Below are 23054 nucleotides of genomic sequence, written 5' to 3'. Positions count from 1 at the left end.
CCTTCCGTGGGCTGTACATCAGGTAGCATTGTTCTCCTTCCACAGGCGGACTATTTACACCACTACAGGATACCCAGAAATCCTGTAGCACTACCCTCCTTCCATGGCAGAGTAGTTGCACTATCACTGGATCCTATGCTTCCGCTAGCATTCCTTCCGTAATAGGAGTATTTGCACTTACTCTGTGTGCTGTACATTTTGTGGTATTACCCTTTGTATAGAGTAGTTGCTCTACCACTGGTTCCTATACAGGCTATTGCATTACCCTTCTTCATTGGGCGGGTAACTGCACTTCCGCTGGATACCATACGTCCTGTTGCATTACCCCCTCCGCAGGCGGGGTAATTGCACTGGTTGTCATCTGTCCTTTCGGTTTTCCCCCTTCTATAGGTGGATTAGTTGCACCACAATTGCATACTGTAGATCCGGTAGCATTACCCTCCTTATATTGGTGGAGTAGTTGCAGAACCAGTAGTGCTTACACTACCCATGGACCCGATACATTGCGTTGGGTTTCCCTCTTCAGTCAGCAGTGATGCTCTATCGCATTTTCCGTCTTTCTTAGGTGGGACGGTAGCTGACAGGCTATGGACTCAACATGATCGACATCCATTCTCTGCTAGCACCATATTCTGGGTGTTTACTTCTGTTTGTCCTCTTTCTCAGGGGCAGCCTCTCCTCTAGTCCTGGAAACCATAGTTGCGCTATGGCCTCCCCCCTATTAGGCAGCCTTGCACTGGCCATAGATTTTATGGCTACTCTTGTTCCGTGCCCCTACTGTGTGACTCCGTCCCAGGGGGAGTATTTCTGTTCATCGTCCCCCTTCTAGGGGTGGAACCTTCTCGCTAGTTGCAGCTGTGATTGTGCCTACATTTCCTTATCACAGGTGGCACTGTGCTCATGTTCTGCCATCACCTCCAGGCTTTGTATGGTGTTCCTGAGGCACTGGCTGACAGGTACTCTTATTCCCTATAGTGCTGTCATCTGCCCATACCATGACAGGTTTCAGCTGGTGGGTTTGCTCACTTCTCGTGGGTATTAGTACGGCTTTCGGTGCATGGTATAACCTGACGATTTCTAGGGCTAGGGTGTCGGATCTAGCTGCTCTTGCCTGTCGGTCGCCCTTCATCATCAGCAAGCATCTGGTTTGGATTCGCATCTATCTGTTTCAGACGTCCTCTTTCCGACTGACAGATTCATTAATCGTCATTCCGGAGGGACCGAGAAAAGGGCTGGCTGTCTCCAAAATTTCCATTTCCCAGTGGATTTGTTTGGCAATTGTGGAAGCGTACCACATCAGTGGACGGGCTCCACCCTTCCGGGTTATTGCTCATTTTGCTCGGGCAATGGTTGGGCACTACATCATGGAGCTTCGGCCCTTTAGCGGTGCAAGGCGGCACACCTTTGCATCTTCTGACACTTCGCTGGGGTGTAGAGTTTTGCAGAAAGCGGTCCTCGGATTGGCAGGATGGCTTCTTTGTTTATGACCCACCCCGGGGACTGCTCTGGAACGTCCCAAGGTCAAGACTGTGTCCCCCAATGATATGGATGAGAAAACAAGATTTTTGTACTTGCCATAAAATCTGTTTCTCTTCCGTTCATTGGGGGACACAGCTCCCACCCTGTATGGACATTACTGGTTCTCCTAGATGGGTCCTTCTGGTTCTTCAGGATGACCCATCTCTGATTTTCTTCCTTTTTATTTGCCGTTGGCTTCTCCTGACTGCTCCTACTGCTTTTGTACAAACTGATTAGCTCAGTGTCTGCAGAAGGGATATAGCTGAGAGGAGGAGCTAACACTTCTTTTGCTTAGTGTCGCCTCCTAGTGGCAATAGCTATACCCAAGGTCAAGACTGTGTCTCCCAATGAACGGAAGAGAAACAGATTTTACGGTAAGTACAAAAATCTAGTTTTTCTCTCTCTATCTGTCATCCCCTAGGGTGGGTAAAATTGATTTAGGATTTTGGGGGGCGGTTATATGATTGATAAACTAATTTTATTTAACTTTGTTTGAATTTTGTACTGGAATAAAGATAAAATAAAAAAAATCTTTGAGCAGATCCGCTTGCAGCCTTTGGAGACTATACCCTTTGTGCAATGTTGTTGGAGACTGTGCGTGCTGCCACAATGGCGTTTTTTGAATTGTAAAAAACACCAAACAATTAGTCTATCAAAGGGACTGGAACTTGTGATTGTTCGATTTGTTTATACCATAGATTGCAATAGTTTACTAACACAGTCTATGGCAATTCTATAGTCTTCATATTAAAGGTGTTGTCTCACTTCAGCAAGTGGCATTTATCATGTAGAGAAAGTGAATACAAGCCGCTTACTAATGTATTGTTATTATCCATATTGCTTCCTTTGCTGGCTGGATTCATTTTTCCATCACATTATACACTGCTCGTTTCCATGGTTACAGACCACCGTCAAATCCACCAGTGGTGGCTGTGCTTGCACACTATAGGAAAAAGCGTCAGCCTCTCTGGTGGCCGGGACCATGGGAGCTCACATAGGCTAGTTATTTTTCTTATATTGTTCAAGCACGCCCACCGATGCTGGATAGCAGGGTGGTCTGTAACCATGGAAACGAGCAGTGTATAATGTGATGGAAGAATGAATCCAGCCAGCAGAGGAAGCAATATGGATAATAACAATACGTTAGTAAGTTGCTCGTATCAACTTTCTCTGCATGATAAATGCAACTTACAGAAGTGAGACAACCCCTTTTAAAGGAGTTTTGTCACTTCAGCAAATGGCTGGATTCATTTTTCCATCACATTATACATTGTTCGTTTCTATGGTTACGACCACCATGCAATCAAGCAGCGTGGCTGTGCTTGCATACTATAAAAAAAAAAGCACCAGCCTATGTGAGGCAGGAATGTTTTCCTATAATGTGCAAGCACGGCCACTGCTGATGGATTACAGGGTGGTCGTAACCATGGAAACGAGCAGTGTATAATGTGATGGAAGAATGAATCCAGCCAGCAGAGGAAGCAATATGGATAATAACAATACGTTAGTAAGTTGCTCGTATTAACTTTCTCTGCATGATAAATGCAACTTACAGAAGTCAAGACAACCCCTTTTAAAGGAGTTTTGTCACTTCAGCAAATAGCTGGATTCATTTTTCCATCACATTATACATTGTTCGTTTCTATGGTTACGACCACCCTGCAATCAAGCAGCGTGGCTGTGCTTGCATACTATAAAAAAAAGCACCAGCCTATGTGAGGCAGGAATTTTTTCCTATAATGTGCAAGCACGGCCACTGCTGATGGATTACAGGGTGGTCGTAACCATGGAAACGAGCCGTGTATAATGTGATGGAAAAATGAATCCAGACAGCAAAGTAAACAATATGGATAATAACAAATTAGTAAGTAGTTTGTATTAACTTCCTCTACATGATAAATGCCACCTGCTGAAGTGGGACTACCACATTAAGCCCTGCTACATCCACTTTGCTGTTGCTGTAAATGCTGTAGATTTTCTGCACACAATTCCACTATGGAGAATATGCAGCATGTAAATCACCTGTGGCTGAAGCCTTACACCATTCCCAGGTATAAGCTTATCTCTCTGGTCTTTCCCTTCATGTAGATGCTTCTGTTGGAATGGTCAGACTGTTCTGTCAGGTAATGACACTGGAGAATTGCTAGCCTGGGACCTCCTTGGTGGAAGAATTCTTGAAAGAATGAAAGGTCATGCAGGTAAACTGAATAACTAGTTTCATTATTGTTTCACTGTGGGATAAAGTGGCCAGTTGCATTCCTCCTGGCATTCTAGCCATGTATCCGAAAAGGATCCCCTTAACCCAAAAAATTATATATAACAGCTTATCTCCATTTATGTTCAGCCTTTCCTTTAAAGGGGCTTTACTGTACAGATTTGCCTGAAATCTAATATACGAAGCTGAGTGTATACATGTGTGTATGTCCGCTGAAGGAATCCGCACCGTCGTATTTACAATCCCGAAATTTGGCAGACAGGTACATCAGGTGTCCGGGAAGGTTTTAGACCGGGTCTCAGTTCTCTAGCATGTACTGTTCCTGAGAGATTCCCCAAAAGTGCAAATATGGCACCATCACATGACCTACATTAGCCAATAGAAGCCTGCAGGTCTTTCTCCTCATATCCCAACTGCCATACACACAGTCACATGACCCTTATCAGCCAATAGAAGCTCGCAGGCCCTTAGTCTCCACATACACACAGTTTTACACCAGGTTTCCATCACGGCCCAGCCATTTTTCTTCACTGCTGTAGGTCAGCTTTAAAGGTACAGGGTGTTGTGGATGACACTGTTAAGGGAGTGGAGTGCTGTGGAGGTCACAGTTAAGGGGACAAGCTGCTGTGGAGGTCAGTGTTAAGGGGCAGATTGCTGTAGAGGCCACTGTTAAGGGGGCGGGGTGTTGTGAAAATCACTGTTAAGGAGATGGGGTACTGTGGAGATCACTAATAAAGGGGCGGCCATGGTGGAGGTAACTGTTAAAGGGGCGGGCCGCTGTGGAGGTCTCTGTTAAGGGGTCAGGGAACGGTGAAGGTCCCTGTTAAGGGGACGGTCCGTTATGGATGTCAGTCTTAAGCGGTGGGATGCTGTAGAGGTCACTGTTAAGGGGACAGTCCGCTATGGATGTCAATCTTAAGGGGCGGGGTGCTGTAGAGGTCACTGTTAAGGGGGCAGGGTGTTGTGGAGGTCCCATTTTAAGGGAACAGAGGTCTGTGGAGGTCACTGTTAAGGGGGCGGGTTATTGTGGAAATCACTTAACGAGACTGGGTACTGTGGAGGTCACTAATAAAGGGGTGGACACTGGAGGTCACTGTTGAGGGAGGAGGGGACTGTGGAGGCCACTATTAAAGGGGCAGTGGGGTACTATGAGGTCACTATTAAAGGGGCAGTGGGGTACTATGAGGTCACTGTTAAGGCAGCGGGGTACTGTGGAGGTCATTGTCAAGGGGGTGGGGTGCTGTGGAACTCACTGTTAAAGGAGCAGGCTGCTGTGAAGGTCAAAGTTAAGGGGGTGGGCTGCTGTGGAGGTCCCATTTTAAGGAGACTGGGAACTGTGGGGATGGGTCAGTGTTAAGGGGTGGAGGGCTGTGGATGTCACTGTTAAGGGGGCGAGGTACTGTAGATGTCACTGTTAAGGGGGATACTGTCTATCTATCTTTTACCGACACACACAAACATAAAAATAAATAGATGAAATATACCTGTGCAAAGCCGGGTCCTTCTGCTAATAAAAAAAAAAATAGACTTCAAATGTACTCACCTTTCAATATTGTTTTAATTACATCCGGTCCAAATCAAAGTCTGAAAACAATTCCTCTTTCCCTTTGCCATAGCTGGTAGTTTTCTGAGGATTGGAAAATACCATTAACATGCTTTTTGGCCCATTTATAACCCCAGATAGCCACAGTCGGTACACTTTGTTGGGCTGATTTGGGCTGCTGCTCTGGGTTTTAGTTGCAGGCATTAAACCATTTACAGCCTGTTTTGCTCTGTGGTGCCTAGTATAGGTGAACATTGTTATATGAAATTGTGCCAGGCCTTCCCATTATGCCATACTTTTAATTTTTGGTGTCTCCCCCACATTGGCCTTGGATGTCCTGGGCTGTAACCACCACCCTTCTGTTCTAGAGAGCAGTGGTTATTTTTCACCATGTTTAGACAATGGAAACAATGGTAATTACCTCCCTCATGATAGTCCAGTGATCCCACTGATTTGTAACTCAATCCCAGGGGATTATGTATGTTATATACCAATTTTCAGGAGGCATGCCTCTTAAAGGGCATCTGTCAGCAGATTTGTACCTTTGACACTGGCTGACCTGTTACATGTGCACTTGGCAGCTGAAGGCATCTGTGTTAGTCCAATGTTCACATGTGCCTGCATTGCTGAGAAAAGTTATGTTTTAATAATATGCAAATGAGCATCTAGGAGCAACGGGGCGTTGCCATTACTCCTAGAGGCTATGCTCTGTCTGATCATATTTATACGGCCTGACTCTAGTGTACACCATACAGTATCTGTTTTACTTTTCTATAATCCGGCGTGTTCCCTTCTTTCATAGATGCTGTGACGTGTATGTGGATGAATGAGCCTTGTAACACTCTAATCACCGGATCAGCAGACAGACAGATTTTACTCTGGAAGCTGCAGTACTGAGCTTTTACTTTCCGTGTCCACTGCCCCAGACTTGAAGATTTTAAAATGCAATGTTTTAATGTACTGTACAATATTGCTTTGAAGAATGTGCCTTGACGTCCCACTGCTCCATACAATCCATGATCGGTGGCATTTATTATTTCTATGGATTGTATCTACAGGTTGTGGAACAGGGAATGGATTATGGTTTATTTATATCCCCCTCCCTTATCCTCTCTCGATTAAAAGCAGCCAAGTCTCTGTCCAGTCTGTAAGGGGACCTTCTGATGTCCCACCAAGGAAAAGAACATGACTGGTGGACAAGTATAGAAGAAAACAAAAAAAAAGGCGGGGAGTGTTGTACCCAACCTTGGAATATACTCAGTCGGCTTTAGAAGGGTATGTATTCAGTATAAGGCCCCCCTTAAGACCACAGTATCTCAGGCAACTTTTACCCGGGAGCGCTGTGCTCCTGGAGCTAAAATGGCTTCCCCGTGCAAAGATCAAGGAAGGTGTGTGTTGTTTCTGTTAGGGCTGTTTCACAAGAGCGCGACATCCGCTCCGTGAATGACAGCTAAGACCCGATGCGGACAGCAGAAGCACAGAGCATTGACATGACTGATAATGCTCCGTGCCTCTCTGTGATCTCTTTACTACGTAATCACAGTGACAACTTTTATCTTGCTGTGATTTCGTAGTAAAGAGATCACAGAGAGGCACGGAGCATTATCAGTCATGTTAGTGCTTCTGCAGTCTGCATCGGGTCTCGGCTGTTCTTCACGGAGCGGATGTCACGCACGGCATCCGCTCGTGTGAAACAGCCCTTAGGCTGACTCTCGCTGAAGACTTCCAGTGTAGTACAGCTGTAATTGGTATTGAGCACTGCAGGTGGCAGTGCTCCATAGGAAAATGGTGCAAGTCCCTCACATTGCATTACTCATTTATTGCAGTGTGAGGGGCTAGACTTCTAAGAATCACATGTCAAAAGCCCTTGAGGGGGGCTTAGTGGAAGGAGATCAGAATGGCTGATTTTAAATTTTTTTTCATTGCTTCACTGCCCCCCTAGAAAAATATGGAATAAAAAGTAATGTATCCTCAAAAATGGTATCTAAAAAAAAAAAAAATACATATTACCCTGCAAAAAAAATAAGCTTAAGAGACTTACTAACTAAAAAAAAAAAGTTATGGGATCAGAATATGGTGATGAGAAGTTTTTTTTTTTGTTTTTTTTTGTTTATAGAAGAAAAACGATATAAATGTGGTATTGTAATCTTATTGACCCAGAGCATGAAGGTAACTTCAGTTTTTTACGGCATTCCTTATGCAGTAAAATAGAACCGTGGTGGAATTGCTTTCACATTCTAGTACTCTATCCTATGTTTGCTTTTCCAGAAGGGCAGGGCCCTTCTCCACTTCTAGATATGTCCATATGTAAAGGTTATATAGACCACATACCGATAAAGGAGCTGACTGCTTTAAAGCAGATCCATCATCAGACTGTGTGGCCTTCTCACAGCTGTGTATGCAGAAAACCGTCAGCCAGGCATCCATCACTGTCCTCCTCCATACACTATGGGCCTGGTGTATTCTTTGATTGCTCTTATTAACAAAAAGGTACAATATTCATTTTTTTTTTTTTTTTTTGCCGTTCTAACCAATATGAGAGCAGATGTGTACTGATCCCTCCCTGCCATAGGACAACATAGACTGATAACATCCTCTTCACAGCAGACCTCAGGTTTACTTACTATATTACAGTATATGTAGCAAATAAGGGAGAGGCACTAGGACAGATTCCTTAAAATAAGGTGACCAAATACGATTCTAACCACTAAAAGTCAGATTATGGGCACAGAAGGACTCGTGTATATACTAAGGCAGACAGTAGCTTTACCTCTCTTGAGGAGCCACCTCTAACCATATAGAAAGGTCATGTTGCATGTTCTTCCAAAACTCTGGCGGGTCCAGGATCATGTGATGTCCCCAAGTAGCGATTTGGTGATGGGGCTTAGTACAGAGATGTAAAGCATAAACCCATGTGTCCTGGTGACTGGTTACTTTTAACCCAGGCCTGTAAGCTTTGTTTTCATAATTGCCAGCAAACACCATAAGATAACTGGAGCTTTTTTTTTTTTTTTTCTTGGGTCTTGATGTTACACTATTCTTTTATTCCTTCTGAATATGTATGAATAAATGGACAGCTGGGTGTTCCCAGGAAGGAGTGCAAGGTACACTTGACAATGTTAGACTACTTTCACACTAGCGTTATTCTTTTCCGGCGCTGAGTTCCGTCCTAGGGGCTCAAATCCAGAAAAGAACTGATCAGGCATATCCCCATGCATTCTGAATGGAGAGCAATCTGATCAGGATGTCTTCAGGTCAGTCTTTTTGACTGATCAGGCTTTTCAGAAAACCACGCGTGTTCCGTCAAACCGGATCCGGCTTTTGCATGTTAAACCCGAAAAAATGTGAAAAATAAGTTAAAGTCCATAAATGGCGGATCCGTTTTTTTCCAATGCATTTTTTTTCATTGTGATCAAAATCCTGATCAGGATTAAAATGTAATCCGTTTTCACACGTTTTTCCGGATCCGGCAGGCAGTTCCAGTGACTGACTTGAACGTTTGAGTCAAACAACGCTAGTGTGAAAATAGCCTTATTCATACATTAACAGCAGGAATAATAGAGGAACAGGACAACATGGTTCCAATTTGCTTCAGAATTCTTAACTCATGGGGTAAGGGTACTTTCACACTAGCGTTTTTCTTTTCCGGCATAGAGTTCCGTCCTAGGGGCTCAATACCGGAAAAGAGCTGATCAGTTTTATCAATCCGTTCAGGATGCATCAGTTCAGTCTTTTTGACTGATCAGGACAGAAGCGCAGCATGCAATGGTTTTATCTCCAGCCAAATATAACTGAAGACTTGCCTGAATGCCATGGCATTTTTTTCCATAGGAATGTATTCCTGCCAGATCCGGCATTCAAAATACCGGATTAGTCCTTCCGGTCTGCGCAAGGATCCTGATCAGTCTGAAAAAATGCATTGCAATACGGGATCAGTTTTTTCCAGTGTCATCAGCCAAAACTGATCCGGTATTTTTTTTCCCCCCCCCCCCACTTTTTAAAAGGTCTGCGCATGCACAGACCGGAAGGACAGATCCCGCATTTCGTTATTTTGAATGCAGGATCCGGCACTAAAAAATTCCTATGGGGGAAAAAAATGCCAGATCCGGCATTCAGGCAAGTGTTCAGTCTTTTTGGCCAGAAATAAAACCGTAGTATTATCTTCGTCCTGAAAAGTCAAAAAAAGACTGAACTGAAGACACCCTGAATGGATTACTCTCTATTCGGAATGCATGGGGATAAAACTGATCAGTTCTTTTCCGGAATAGAGCCCCTAGGACGGAACTCTATGCTGGAAAAGAAAAACGCTAGTGTACAAGTACCCTAATTCTAGTATTAACTAAATTAGACAGGCCTTAATGATTAAAATCGGTCACCCTGGTCGTAGTCTCAGTATCAGTTTCAAGAAATGGAAGCATGATGTATTTACTGGTCAAAAAAAGACAGTTGCCTTTAAAAGATTTTGGGGAAAAAGAGATGGGAACTTTGGGGGGGGGGGGACCCTACACACAGTGTAATAAAAAAACCTACATAGATTTCTGGAGTTTTTACACTGTAGGAGGTGGCAGCAGATTTCGTTTCATGTAAACCAGTGTCCTACATACGATGCCTAGAATTTTCTTCCTGTAAGATGTCATGTGAAATATTCCAGCTCTTATAGAGCACAATTTCTATCCTTTGTCATATTACAATAAAACAAACACTTTCCAAAAGGTTTTCTGCTTTTTTATTTATTTATTTTATTTCTATAGAGCATGTTTTGCTTGTATACAAATTACACAGACCTGAAATGTTAAGAAAGGGTTAATTACAATTGTACTGTTAGATGACGATACATAATGCGAGAACACAATACAGACACTGATGTGAAATTAAGAGCGGTAAGGGTGAAAAACCTGTGGTGTGACGCGTGATCCCAGATATGGGCCACATGATTTTAGCAGCAGTACATTCCATGTGGAAAGGCCATGAACAGAGGTCACGATGCGGCTGCAGACATCACTAGTAGAAAGCACTACCCATTCCAGTTAACCTGATAACCTAACGAAACAGACGTGCCATGATCCCAAGACCCCTTTCACACGGGAGTCACTGAAGAGGTCCGGATGTGTTGTGGGGAAACCCGTACGAATGCGCACGCAATTTCAGTCAGTTTTGTCTGCGATTGCGTTGTTCAGTTTTTGCAAAGCGTTTTAATACGTTTTGTACGCGTGTGATTAACAAACTGAATGTTTGTACCCAGACCCGGACTTCTTCACTGAAGTTTGGGTTTGGTGTTCTGTAGATTATTTTCCATTATAACATGGTTATAATGGAAAATAATAGCATTCTTTAATACAGAATGCTCAGTAAAATGTCCATTAAGGGTTAAAAAAATAAATAAAAAATTACTGACCTCATTCAATTGATCGAGCAGCCATTATAGTCTTGCAGGACCTGCGCCGACGTCATCGTGCTCACCACGTGGTAAGCGTGATTATGTCAGCGCAGGTCCTTTTGCAGGTCCTGCAAGAAGACGACTATCAACGACTAACGGCTGCTCGATCAAGTGGATAAGGTCAGTAATTTATTTATTTATTATTTTTTTTAACCCTCAATAGACGTTTTACTTAGCATTCTGTAATCAATGAATGCTATCCTCCATTATAGCCATGTTATAATGGAAAATAATAAAGTAGATGGACTTTAATGGGGTCCCGGGGCTCATCCCTATTTGTCATCTCCTTAGCAACCATCCGTGAAAAATCGCATTGTATCTGCACTTGGTTGCGGATGCAATTCGATTTTCACGCAGCCCCATTCACTTATATGGGGCCTGCGTTGTGTGAAAAAACGCAGAATATAGAACGTGCTGCGATTTTTCACGCAACGCACAAGTGATAAACATCGCACATGTACACATCGCCATTGAAATGAATGGGTCAGGATTCAGTGCGGGTGCAATGCGTTCACGTCACGCTCGTGTGAAAGGGGCCTAAAGGTTTGTACCCATACACCTTAGGCAAATGTCAGCCAAACAATATAGGCTGGACCTGGCCTTGGCTTATTCTGCGCTCCCTATTGAGAATATATGCTCGGCCAAATGTCCAACTTGATGGGAGTTGTAGTTTTACAACAGCTGGAGAGCCACAGGATGGTGATTGCTGCTTTATACCTTCAGTATTGCTCAATATAATAGATCCAGTGATTACCAGTAAATTACAGCAAGTGTTATCAGAAGGGCAAACACAAAGTGGGTATAATGGTTACACTGTAAGTTACATACTAAGGGTGCATTCACACGGCCATATTTTCGGTCCGCAATTTTTGCATATCGCACGTGGACCCATTCAATTCTATGGGGCCACAAGAAATTCGAACAGCACACTGATGTCATCACGTGCTGTCCGCAGTCATGCGGCCAAGCATCGAATTATAGAACATGTCCTATTGTTTGTTTTTTCGGACAATAGCCATTTCTTCAATGGGGCCACAAAACATGCAGGATGCACATGGACCAGATCTGCGATTTGTGGACCACAAAACGGGTATGGTTGCGTGAATGCACCCAGATTTGAAAATGGGAAATTTGTTCATAGGCCCTCAACACTAACCCCCTCCCCCCAAAGCCTTCTCTACCGTATTACAGCACCATGTGAATGTTGTAAATTTAGGGCTAAGATCTCATCACTAGATCCACACTGGTTTTGGCGCTAAGTAAAAAGAATGTCTCCAGAAATGCCGCCGATAAAAAAGCAATGTCATGGATGCTATGCCTTCAATATGGGACCCTTAAAATATATGCCAATCTTAAATACAATCTTATTTTGTTACACTAATAGTTTTTTTTTCCCCTGAATTATCTAGCTTTTGTAAAATATGGATATGCCATCACGCCTCGCTGATTAGCAGGGGCCCCGTTCGGGTGCAGATATGCTGCCAAAGTCCGAAATACACAGCACCGCCAACTATAGTGGAAGGAGCGTGCTGCTGCCACTCAAGTGAATGGCAGCAGCGCTGCAAGTGGCTAGCTCTGTCCACTACATCCAAACAGCTGGGGTGTGAGATGTCAGGCTATCACTGGCTGATCTATCTTGATGTTAGACCACAATTTAATAGCTGGAAATCCCTTTCATCTCTATACTTTTTTTTTTGTGGTCAGGGCTTTGTTTTTTTGAGCTGCAAATCGCCTGCATAATCCAACTTGAAAAATAACAAGCTGGCTGCCTGCAGTCACCACTAGAGGGAGCTAGCTGCAAACACTCCTACTGAAATCAATATAGAGCAGTGTACAGGAAGCTCCCCAGCCAGCATGTTATCTTGAAAATCTAGAATTATTCAGGGGATTTTTTTAGAGACCTATAGCAGTCGACATTTGCGTTTCTGATACAAAGATAGATGAGGAAATTAAGCAGCATTTAACGTATTTTTCAGACTACGAGGGCAATTATTATTATTTTTTTTATGAATCCAGGTGATCCAGCAGTGCCAAACCTCTGACTGCTCCTTTAAAAGATCTGGCAGAATGCTCATACAGCGCTCGGCTGGATCAGTAAGAGTGGTGTGCCTCGGCGCACTTCTCTCTCTCGCTGTCAGACACCAATCTGCGTGATCAGTGGAGGTGGGTGAGAAAGCTGAACAATCATTCAGCACAGCAAAGGAATGCGAGAAAGAAAAAACCCAGAGCTGAAGGTCTCTAAGGGTACTTTCACACTAGCGTTTTTCTTTTCCGGCATAGAGTTCCGTCCTAGGGGCTCTATTATGTATTCTGAATGGAGAGCAATCCGTTAAGGAGGTCTTCAGTTCAGTCTTTTTGACTGATCAGGACAGAGATAAAACCACAGCATGCGACAGTTTTATCTCCGGCCCAAAAAAACGAACACTTACCAGAATGCCGGATCTGTCCTGTGCAGACGGAAAATGGTGAAAAAAATAAATAAATGCCGGATCTGTTTTTCTGGATGACACCGGAAAGACGGATCCGGCATTTTAATGCATTTGTAAGACTGATCAGGATCCTGATCAGTCTTACAAATACCATCAGTTGGCATACGTTTTGACAGATCCAGCAGAGCAAAGCTGTGCTTGTATTGTATATCATGATCACAGAGTAAAAAAAACGGAATAAATCTAGCAGAACAAGCATGGCAGGAGCCTGCAGAGCAATGACAGGCGCTACAATTAGGCCCCATGCATGTGACTGTGTGTGCATATATATTTATTTCACCCTTTTTTTTTTTTTTTTACTTTTTATATAAATCTGGGGTGCGTCTTATAGTCTGAAAAATACGGTAATTCTTAAAAAAACGGCATGATGGAGGTGGAGATTTCCTTTAAGCTGCCCACTGATAAGTCGACAAAAAATGGCTGCTCACTAACAACTGGGGAGACACCTAATATTTCATTTACATAGATGTTCTTTAAAAAAAATAAAAAATGTAACCGTCTTAATATTTTAATCATTTTGCAACATAAATAGCATATCTATATAGCAAAAACTGGCATGCAAATATAACATGATCCGTACATAGGAAAATAGCTCTTGAGGATATAAAATTACAGCATTTTACTCTTGCCGCCTATGAATATAGTGCATTTTCTCGGTCATTAAACATACGGTGCATTTACCATGGCAGACAATCTATATGCAAAACATCAGCTGTGAGACTAGTAATCAAAATATACTGTATAACTCTCATTCGGCATCTTACAGGACTAGATACGAAGGGCTGTAAACAGGTTCTGGATTAAATGGAAGTTACGCAGATTTCTACCTGGTGAAGGTAAATCAGCAGATACTGGATAGAACTGACAGCAAAAGGATTTGCTATTTTATACAATGCAAAAAGGTTAGCATGCTGAAGTACAAATCTTGCTCTCAGAGAGGATACCCTGCCGCCTGCTTAATGGAAAGTCCGTTCCAGCTCAGCCAAGTCTTAAGACCGGGTAAAAGAACGTTAAACGTCTGCAATAGAGTGGTCCATCAAGCTCTTCAGCACGCTGGAAGCCATTCTGTTGGAGGGAAACATACGTCAGGCTTGTTAAATCTGGCATATCTAATGATCAGACAAGCACACCACAGGACTTCTGGAGGAGCACTTTGCCAAAGAATGTAAATGGTACTCACCTCTTCACCATGTGCTCGAAGATATAAGACGGCATAACGGTCAGGGTAACCACATTTGCAGAGCTAGCAAGCAAGTCAGCAACTTGGGAGTCCTGTACAAAGACATTAAGAAACAGCCACATTAATGTCATCTTACCACTGAATTAGGCAAAGTTGTCTGAAAAGTTAGTTCACCATTTAAGGAACCTTAAAGGGTAACTAAGCTTTTAATTAACTTTTTGGTAAAAAAGGGGGGAATCTATTAAAATTCTAAATGCATTAATAAAGTATATTACAAAAATAATTATTAGGGCATTAGGAACATTTTACCAAAAAGTGAATTAAAAGTTTTGTTACTCTTTATGGCGGCACAAAACAGGACAAGTTAAAAGCACTTAATGCCGAGCAAATTAAAGGGACCTGTAGTTGAGTGTGTTTCTCTCGGCTCCACTGGAGCAATGCGCACGCGCTGGAAGCCAGTGCGAGTACACCCAGCTTTAGTACATATGCACCGGAAGAATCTAGAAGACAGCGGCGTATGCTGTCCAACGGTCAGCAAGCCGGATTGGGTGTGTTTAGGGCATGGACACAGTAACCCATCTCTCAAGTAATACTATTAACCACTTCAGCCCCGCTAGGTGAAACCCCCTTCATGACCAGGCCACTTTTTACACTTCGGCACTACACTCCTTTCACCGTTTATCGCTCGGTCATGCAACTTACCACCCAAATGAATTTTACCTCCTTTTCTTCTCACTAATGGAGCTTTCATTTGGTGGTATTTTATTGCTGCTGACATTTTTACTTTTTTTGTTATTAATCAAAATGTAACGATTTTTTTGCAAAAAAATGACATTTTTCACTTTCAGCTGTGAAATTTTGCAAAAAAAAACGACATCCATATATAAATTTTTCGCTAAATTTATAGTTCTACATGTCTTTGATAAAAAAAAAAATGTTTGGGCAAAAAAAAAAATGGTTTGGGTAAAAGTTATAGCATTTACAAACTATGGTACAAAAATGTGAATTTCCGCTTTTTGAAACGGCTCTGATTTTCTGAGCACCTGTCATGTTTCCTGAGGTTCTACAATGCCCAAACAGTAGAAAACCCCCACAAATGACCCCATTTCGGAAAGTAGACACCCTAAGGTATTCGCTGATGGGCATAGTGAGTTCATAGAACTTTTTATTTTTTGTCACAAGTTAGCGGAAAATGATGATGATTTTTTTTTTTTTTTTTTTTCTTACAAAGTCTCATATTCCACTAACTTGCGACAAAAAATAAAAAATTCTAGGAACTCGCCATGCCCCTCACAGAATACCTTGGAGTGTCTTCTTTCCAAAATGGGGTCACTTGTGGGGTAGTTATACTGCCCTGGCAATTTAGGGGCCCAAATGTGTGAGAAGAACTTTGCAATCAAAATGTGTAAGAAATGACCGGTGAAATCCGAAAGGTGCACTTTGGAATATGTGCCCCTTTGCCCACCTTGGCAGCAAAAAAGTGTGACACATCTGGTATCGCCGTACTCAGGAGAAGTTGGGGAATGTGTTTTGGGGTGTCATTTTACATATACCCATGCTGGGTGAGAGAAATATCTTGGCAAAAGACAACTTTTCCCATTTTTTTATACAAAGTTGGCATTTGACCAAGATATTTCTCTCACCCAGCATGGGTATATGTAAAATGACACCCCAAAACACATTCCCCAACTTCTCCTGAGTACGGCGATACCAGATGTGTGACACTTTTTTGCAGCCTAGATGCGCAAAGGGGCCCAAATTCCTTTTAGAAAGGGCATTTTTAGACATTTGGATCCCAGACTTCTTCTCACACTTTCGGGCCCCTAAAAAGCCAGGGCAGTATAAATACCCCCACATGTGACCCCACTTTGGAAAGAAGACACCCCAAGGTATTCAATGAGGGGCCTGGCGAGTTCCTAGAATTTTTTTTTTTTTTGCATAAGTTAGCGGATATTGATTTTTTTTGTTTTTTTTCTCACAAAGTCTCACTTTCCGCTAACTTAGGACAAAAATTTCAATCTTTCATGGACTCAATATGCCCCTCACGGAATACCTTGGGGTGTCTTCTTTCCGAAATGGGGTCACATGTGGGGTATTTATACTGCCCTGGCTTTTTAGGGGCCCTAAAGCGTGAGAAGTCTGGAATATAAATGTCTAAAAATGTTTACGCATTTGGATTCCGTGAGGGGTATGGTGAGTCCATGTGAGATTTTATTTTTTGACACAAGTTAGTGGAATATGAGACTTTGTAAGAAAAAACAAAAACAAACAAAAAATGTCCGCTAACTTGTGCCAAAAAAAATGGCTGAATGGAGCCTTACCAGGGGGGGAGTGATCAATGACAGGGGGGTGATCAATGACAGGGGGGTGATCACCCATATAGACTCCCTGATCACCCCCCTGTCATTGATCACCCCCCCTGTAAGGCTCCATTCAGACGTCCGCATGATTTTTACGGATCCATGGATACATGGATCGGATCCACAGAACGCATGCGGACGTCTGAATGGAGCCTTACAGGGGGGTTATCAATGACAGGGGGTGATCAGGGTAATCAGGGTGATCACCCCCCTGTCACTGATCACCCCCCCTGTAAGGCTCCATTCAGACATCCGCATGATTTTTTACAGATCCATGGATACATGGATCGGATCCACAGAACGCATGCGGACGTCTGAATGGAGCCTTACAGGGGGGTTATCAATGACAGGGGGTGATCAGGGTGATCACCCCCCTGTCACTGATCACCCCCCCTGTAAGGCTCCATTCAGACATCCGCATGATTTTTACGGATCCATGGATACATGGATCGGATCCGTAAAAATCATGCGGACGTCTGAATGGAGCCTTACAGGGGGGTGATCAATGACAGGGGGTGATCAGGGAGTGTATATGGGTGATCACCCGCCTGTCATTGATCACCCCCCTGTAAGGCTCCATTCAGACGTCCGCATGATTTTTACGGATCCATGGATACATGGATCGGATCCGTAAAAATCATGCGGACGTCTGAACGGAGCCTGACAGGGGGGTGATCAATGACAGGGGGGTGATCAATGACAGGGCGGTGATCAGGGAGTTTATATGGGGTGATCAGGGGTTTATAAGGGGTTAATAGGGGGGGGGGGGGGGGGGGGGGTGTAGTGTAGTGTAGTGTAGTGTGGTGTTTGGTGGGACTGTACTGACCTACCTGAGTCCTCTGGTGGTCGATCCTAACAAAAGGGACCACCAGAGGACCAGGTAGGAGGTATATTAGACGCTGTTATGAAAACAGCGTCTAATATACCTGTTAGGGGTTAAAAAAATTCGGATCTCCAGCCTGCCAGCGAGCGATCGCCGCTGGCAGGCTGGAGATCCACTCGCTTACCTTCTGTTCCTGTGAGCGCGCGCGCCTGTGCGCGTTCACAGGAAATCTCGCGTCTCGCGAGAAGACGCGTATATGCGTCCAGGAGGAGTAAAGCAACCACCTCCCGGACGCATATACGCGTACGGCGGTCGGGAGGTGGTTAAAGAGGTTGTCCGGCCCGAAAATCAGAATTATTTTTATGTGCTCCTAACACCCCTCACCATCCATACATATGCCCCCAATACCTGTTTTTCATGTCTGAGCTCTCCTTCCCCCCCCCCCTGGAAGACATCAGATTATCCTGGCAGATCTGTTTACTTTCTCCCCTTGTCTTGTTGAATACATAACTTTATTGATACACAATCCTGGCTGCACTGCACAGTGATGAGTCACGGGCTGGCCACGCCCCCCCACTCTGCTCTGTCTGCAGCAGCCACACCTACTACAACTCATGTGTCCATGTTACTACACCTAGACAGAATTCTACTTCTCACTCAGTGTCTAAATCCCATCACTAACCGTCCACAGCCTCTGCCCTCAGCATCTCCAGAGTGTGATAAACAGCTGGAAGCAGCAAGCACATCCAAACACATCTGTATCTAATCCTAACATGTATGTGCCTGATACAGAGCCTGTTGTGTGCGATACTGCCTGCTGAAGTGTGTATCTAATCCTATCTTGTATGATCCTGCCTGCTGAGCTGTGCATCTAATCCTATCTTGTATGATCCTGCCTGCTGAGCTGTGCATCTAATCCTATCTTGTATGATCCTGCCTGCTGAGCTGTGTATATAAACCCTTATGCACACAACCGTATCCATTTTGTGATCCACATTTTTTGCAGTCCCATTGAGTTCTATGAATTTGAGGACTTTATTTTGAGGACCAGAATAGGACATGTTCTACCTTTACTGGAACTGACATATGGATTTAGAAAAACACACAGATGACGTCCATGTGCTTTCCACATCCGTATGTCCGTTCTGCAAAATATAGAACATGCCCTATTCTGGTCCTCATAATGCAGATCTAAAACCCATAGAACTCAATGGGACTGCATAAAAAAAAAAAAAAACGCACACAGACAGTAATCATATTCAGTGGATCCGCGACTTGCAGACCGCAAAACGCATGTGGTTCTGTGCATGAGCCCCATCACTTATACTGAGCACCCATAACAGTGAACCACAGTGCTCCCTTTTTGCCATCCAATGCCCCCATTGTGCCATCCACAGTGCCCCTTGTGTGTGCCATCCACAGTGCCCCTTGTGTGCCAGTGCCCCCTTTGTCATCCACAATGCCCCTCATGTGCCCCTTTGCCATCCAGTGCCCCTCATTTGCCCCCATTTCCAGTGTCCCTCATGTGCCCCCTTTGCCATCCATAGTTGAAGTTGAAATGAAACTGTAGGAAGCAGTTTCTGATGCTTCCCTCACTCGAGATACCGGCGCATGCGCAGTGTAAATTTGTACAAAGCCAGAGCAGAAAGACCGACGCATGCGCACTGTAATTGTATGTACTGTGCCTGCGTTGGAGGAAGAAGACTGAGGCCGTCGCCTCAACTTGCAGGAGGCGGTGATGTCATTAGCGACGACCCGTCTCCTGCTCAAGGCAGGAAGAGAAGAGAGGAAGATTAGAAGACGGACTTCGCCCAGAAGCACCGAAAACCCATCTGGAGGGACCACGTGACTGGGAGGCAGATCTCAAGAACGGCTGCACTGTGGAAGGCAAGTATATGAGCAATAATCTTTCCTCCACAGGTTGTTTTTTTTTTTTAGCTTAAAAAAAGCTTAAGCCCAGAGAACCCCTTTAAATATAAGGACATCTGTATGAAGCTGTAGAGCTAAAGTAAAAGCTAGCGATGGAAGCTTAACGAGCAAAACCAGCCGACAGGTTCCCTTTAATAGCTGGAGTATTTAGTCTGGTAGATAGCTGTATTAGGCAAGGTCAGATTGGCCTTGTGGAAATTCAGAGATATGTAGCATCAATGACCTCAGGGTGACGTACTGCACAAATAGAGCAACATACCTTCAATCCAATGACATTCTGGCCATTAATTTCACACAGGTTGTGTTCGGTAAGAAGGCCATTTCTTGCAGCAGAGCTGTCCTTGACAATGGAGGTTATTTTGCCATTTTTGAAAATGAACCCAATGTGCCCGCTGCTGTCTTTGTGCATTGTGATGGTGCGTTCAAATGGCCTAAAAAAATACAACAGTTCAGCAATATGGAATACAAATCACATTACAGCCGACTGATAAAATAACGGTAATAAAATGCTAATAAAACCAATAAATGATCCAGAATACCTTACACAGTTGTGCAGCACTACAATAGTGATGACCCATCTTGAGGGTAAGTCATCAATAGGGTCTGACTCCTAGCATCCCTGCCGATCCACATCCTCTGGTCGTGACAAGTAGTAATAGGTCAGAGTAACTGACTTGTCATCCGACTGGCTTTCTCAATTAGAATGACTTGTACAAGGAATCCCTGGCATTAAATACTTGTGACTCATGCTTCAGAGAGCATAATGGAGAAGATATGGCAAAACTAGGCTCAGATTCCATCTTTCACTTTCCACCAGTTTTGATAAATAGTGTTCATCATAATCTACACCAGGAGGGAAGAGGTTGATTCAATTTGCATGACTAAAGCAGTTTAAACAAAGGCCCAGTTCAAGGGACCCAGTTTTAAGGGCCTTTTTGTAAGGCCAAATGCATACGGCCGTGTTCCGAGGCCGAGAGCGGTCCGTGGTATGCTGGGCTGGATTCCTGTTCAGAACACAAGCGCACGGTGTCATTGGTTGCTATGACGCCGTGCGCTTCATGCCGCCACTGCTGTACAGTAATACTCTATACGAGTATATTACTGTACAGCAGTGGCGGCATGAAGCGCACGGCGTCATAGCAACCAATGACGCCATGCACTCCTGCTCTGAACAGGAATCCAGCATGGCATACCACGGACCGCTCTCGGCCGCGGAACACGGCCGTGTGCATTCGGCCTAAAACGGAGAAAAAAAAAAAAAAAAAAGTGTCAAGATTGGCAGCGGGAATAACTTGGATCTACCACATGTAGCTGAGTTTCTGAAAAAAACTCAAATTCTTAATAAACATCATATCCCTGTCTGCTTTAGGCTACTTTCACATCAGCGTTTTTGCTGGATCAGTTTTCTTTTGTGTCCGAGAAAACTGATCCATCACCATTGACTTGCATTGTGTTTCATGTCAGATCGGTCTTGCTCCGCATCCAAGGACACACTCAACAGCTTTTACCTGTCCGGCGTGGGAACGCATTCTGGTTAATTCTGTCCCCACTGACAACGAATGTGGACAAAACGGAAGCGTTTTCCTCCGGTTTTGAGATCCTATGACGGAACTCAATACTGGAAAGGAAAACGCCGATGTGAAAGCCTTAAACATGAAAGACAGAGGCAGCAGCTGGTTCACCCAAAAGACAGGAGCAATATTGCATATGCAGTCCAGGGCAGTGAGGAGAGCCAAGACGTGTACACTGGGAAAACAGAACAAGAGCTACACAAGCATATGGTCCAGCGAAAAATGGCTCGGCCCTGGATCTAACCCAGAGTTTTTTTTTGTTTTTGCGTTTTGCCCTCCCTGCGTTCCCAGAGCCATAACATTTTATTTGTCTGTTCACATAGCCATATGAGGTCTTGTTTTTTTTTTTTTTTTGCAGGACAAGTTGTACTTTCCAACGCCACCATTTAATATTGCATATGATGTATTGGGAAGCGGGAAAAAAGTGGGGTGAAATTGGGGGAAAAAAAAAAAAAAAAAAAACACCACACTATTCCACCACAGTTTTACAGGTTTTGTATTTACGACGTTCGATGTGTGATAGTTACTTTCATTCTACAGGTCAGTACCAATCCGGCGATACCTTATATGTATAGTTTTTCTTGCGTTTTGACAGTGATAAAATAAGAAAGTGGGGGGGAATCCGTTTTATTTTGTCGTCGACATATTTTGACCCCTATTACTTTGTTATGTGTACGGTGCTGTGTGGGGGGCTCATTTTTTGAAGGGCAAATCTGAACTTTTCATTGATACCATTATGCGGTGTGTATGATTTTTTTTATCGCTTTTTATTAAAAAAAAATTGGTAGAAATTGAAGTGACCAAAAACTGCGAATCGATATTTCGAGGTTTCCTCCTTTTGGCCGTATGGTGAATATATTTTTATACTATGGGCGTTTTCACACATGGAGACACCCATGTGTATTTTTTTTTTTTTTTTTTTGGTATATGATAAAAAAGCGATGGTAATGATGCTGAGAAGCAATTCTTAGATAAAAGCATAGTATTGAGGATGTGCGATCCAGTTTCACTCATATTTTACACGTTTTGTAGAATCTATGCTTCCCCCCCCCCCCTCTGGTATCAGCACTCCTCCCCATTCGGCCCAGGTGTTTTCAATTAGCAGGAGTCTGCATAAGGCCTCATGTACACGACTGTGCCGTTTTTTGCTGTCCGCAAATTGCGGATCCGCAAAACACGGATGCCGTCCGTGTGCCTTCTGCAATTTGCAGAACAGGAGGCCAATTATAGATTCCTATCCGGTGTTTCACACGCTCAGATGCCGTGGTCTGGATTGCTTACGGCATCTGAGGGGTTTAATGTCTGGGATCGGCATTACTGCCAATTGCGGACATTAGCCGCAGGTGTCTGCTATAAGAAACAGCAGGCTACCCACGGCTATGGCACCCACTACGCTCAGGAGCAGGGCGCCATCTTTAAAGACCTTGCCGGTGCCGTACTATTACGGCGCTGGTCGGGAAAGGGTTAAGGACACTCTTAAGGACAGCAAGGTTTGCGTCTTAGGCCGAGTTTACACTTCAGTTATTATCTAGGGATTTGTTTTTAATACTGTACAGAGCGTTTTAATACTGTACAGTATTAGAAAGCATTGGCTCCGATGAGCCGAAGTTATTACTTTGCAAAGTCTCACAAAACTTTGTGTAATAACTTCGAAAATTTCTACTGTAAAAAATCTTTGTACTGAACTTGGATTCGGTGTCAAGTGGTAACTGGTACAAAAGGTTTTTTACAGTAGAAATTTATTTCCGAAGTTATTACACAAAGGTAATAATTTTGGCGCATCGCAGCCAATACATTCGAATACTGTACATAGCGCCTGCTCTGTACAGTATTAAAACTAAGTTTTATGCAAATTGACTTCGGATGAAGCATCTAAAGTCGATTTGCTCATCGCTAGATCTTTCCATCAGTTATTGTGAGCCAAAGCCAGTAGAGAAACCTACCAAGAGATAAGATATAATGTAAAGATCTGTACCGTTTTCTGTTTTT

The 23054-nt window shown here is 43.7% G+C and overlaps 2 protein-coding genes across 2 annotated transcripts in view; one reads left to right on the top strand and one right to left on the bottom strand.

Annotated features, from left to right (window-relative positions):
* NSMAF (neutral sphingomyelinase activation associated factor) overlaps positions 1 to 6767 on the top strand; it is a 102389-nt gene extending 95622 nt beyond the window's left edge. Inside the window, exons 30-31 of the mRNA XM_044293317.1 lie at positions 3607 to 3716; positions 6079 to 6767. Coding sequence (XP_044149252.1) covers positions 3607 to 3716; positions 6079 to 6173 — 205 coding nt within the window. The 3' untranslated portion in view covers positions 6174 to 6767. The remainder of the gene's footprint in view (positions 1 to 3606; positions 3717 to 6078) is intronic.
* A 6927-nt stretch (positions 6768 to 13694) lies between these two features.
* LOC122938832 (syndecan binding protein) overlaps positions 13695 to 23054 on the bottom strand; it is a 40429-nt gene continuing 31069 nt past the window's right edge. The window contains exons 7-9 of the mRNA XM_044294662.1: positions 19754 to 19925; positions 14383 to 14474; positions 13695 to 14267 (exon numbers count right to left, since the gene is read on the bottom strand). Of these exons, the coding sequence (XP_044150597.1) occupies positions 14213 to 14267; positions 14383 to 14474; positions 19754 to 19925 (319 nt within the window). The 3' untranslated portion in view covers positions 13695 to 14212. The remainder of the gene's footprint in view (positions 14268 to 14382; positions 14475 to 19753; positions 19926 to 23054) is intronic.

The sequence above is a fragment of the Bufo gargarizans genome, chromosome 5 (assembly GCF_014858855.1).
Source record: "Bufo gargarizans isolate SCDJY-AF-19 chromosome 5, ASM1485885v1, whole genome shotgun sequence".
Lineage (NCBI taxonomy): Eukaryota > Metazoa > Chordata > Amphibia > Anura > Bufonidae > Bufo > Bufo gargarizans.
The sequence above is the reverse complement of the archived record's forward strand: the minus strand, read 5'-3'. Positions and strand labels throughout refer to the sequence as shown.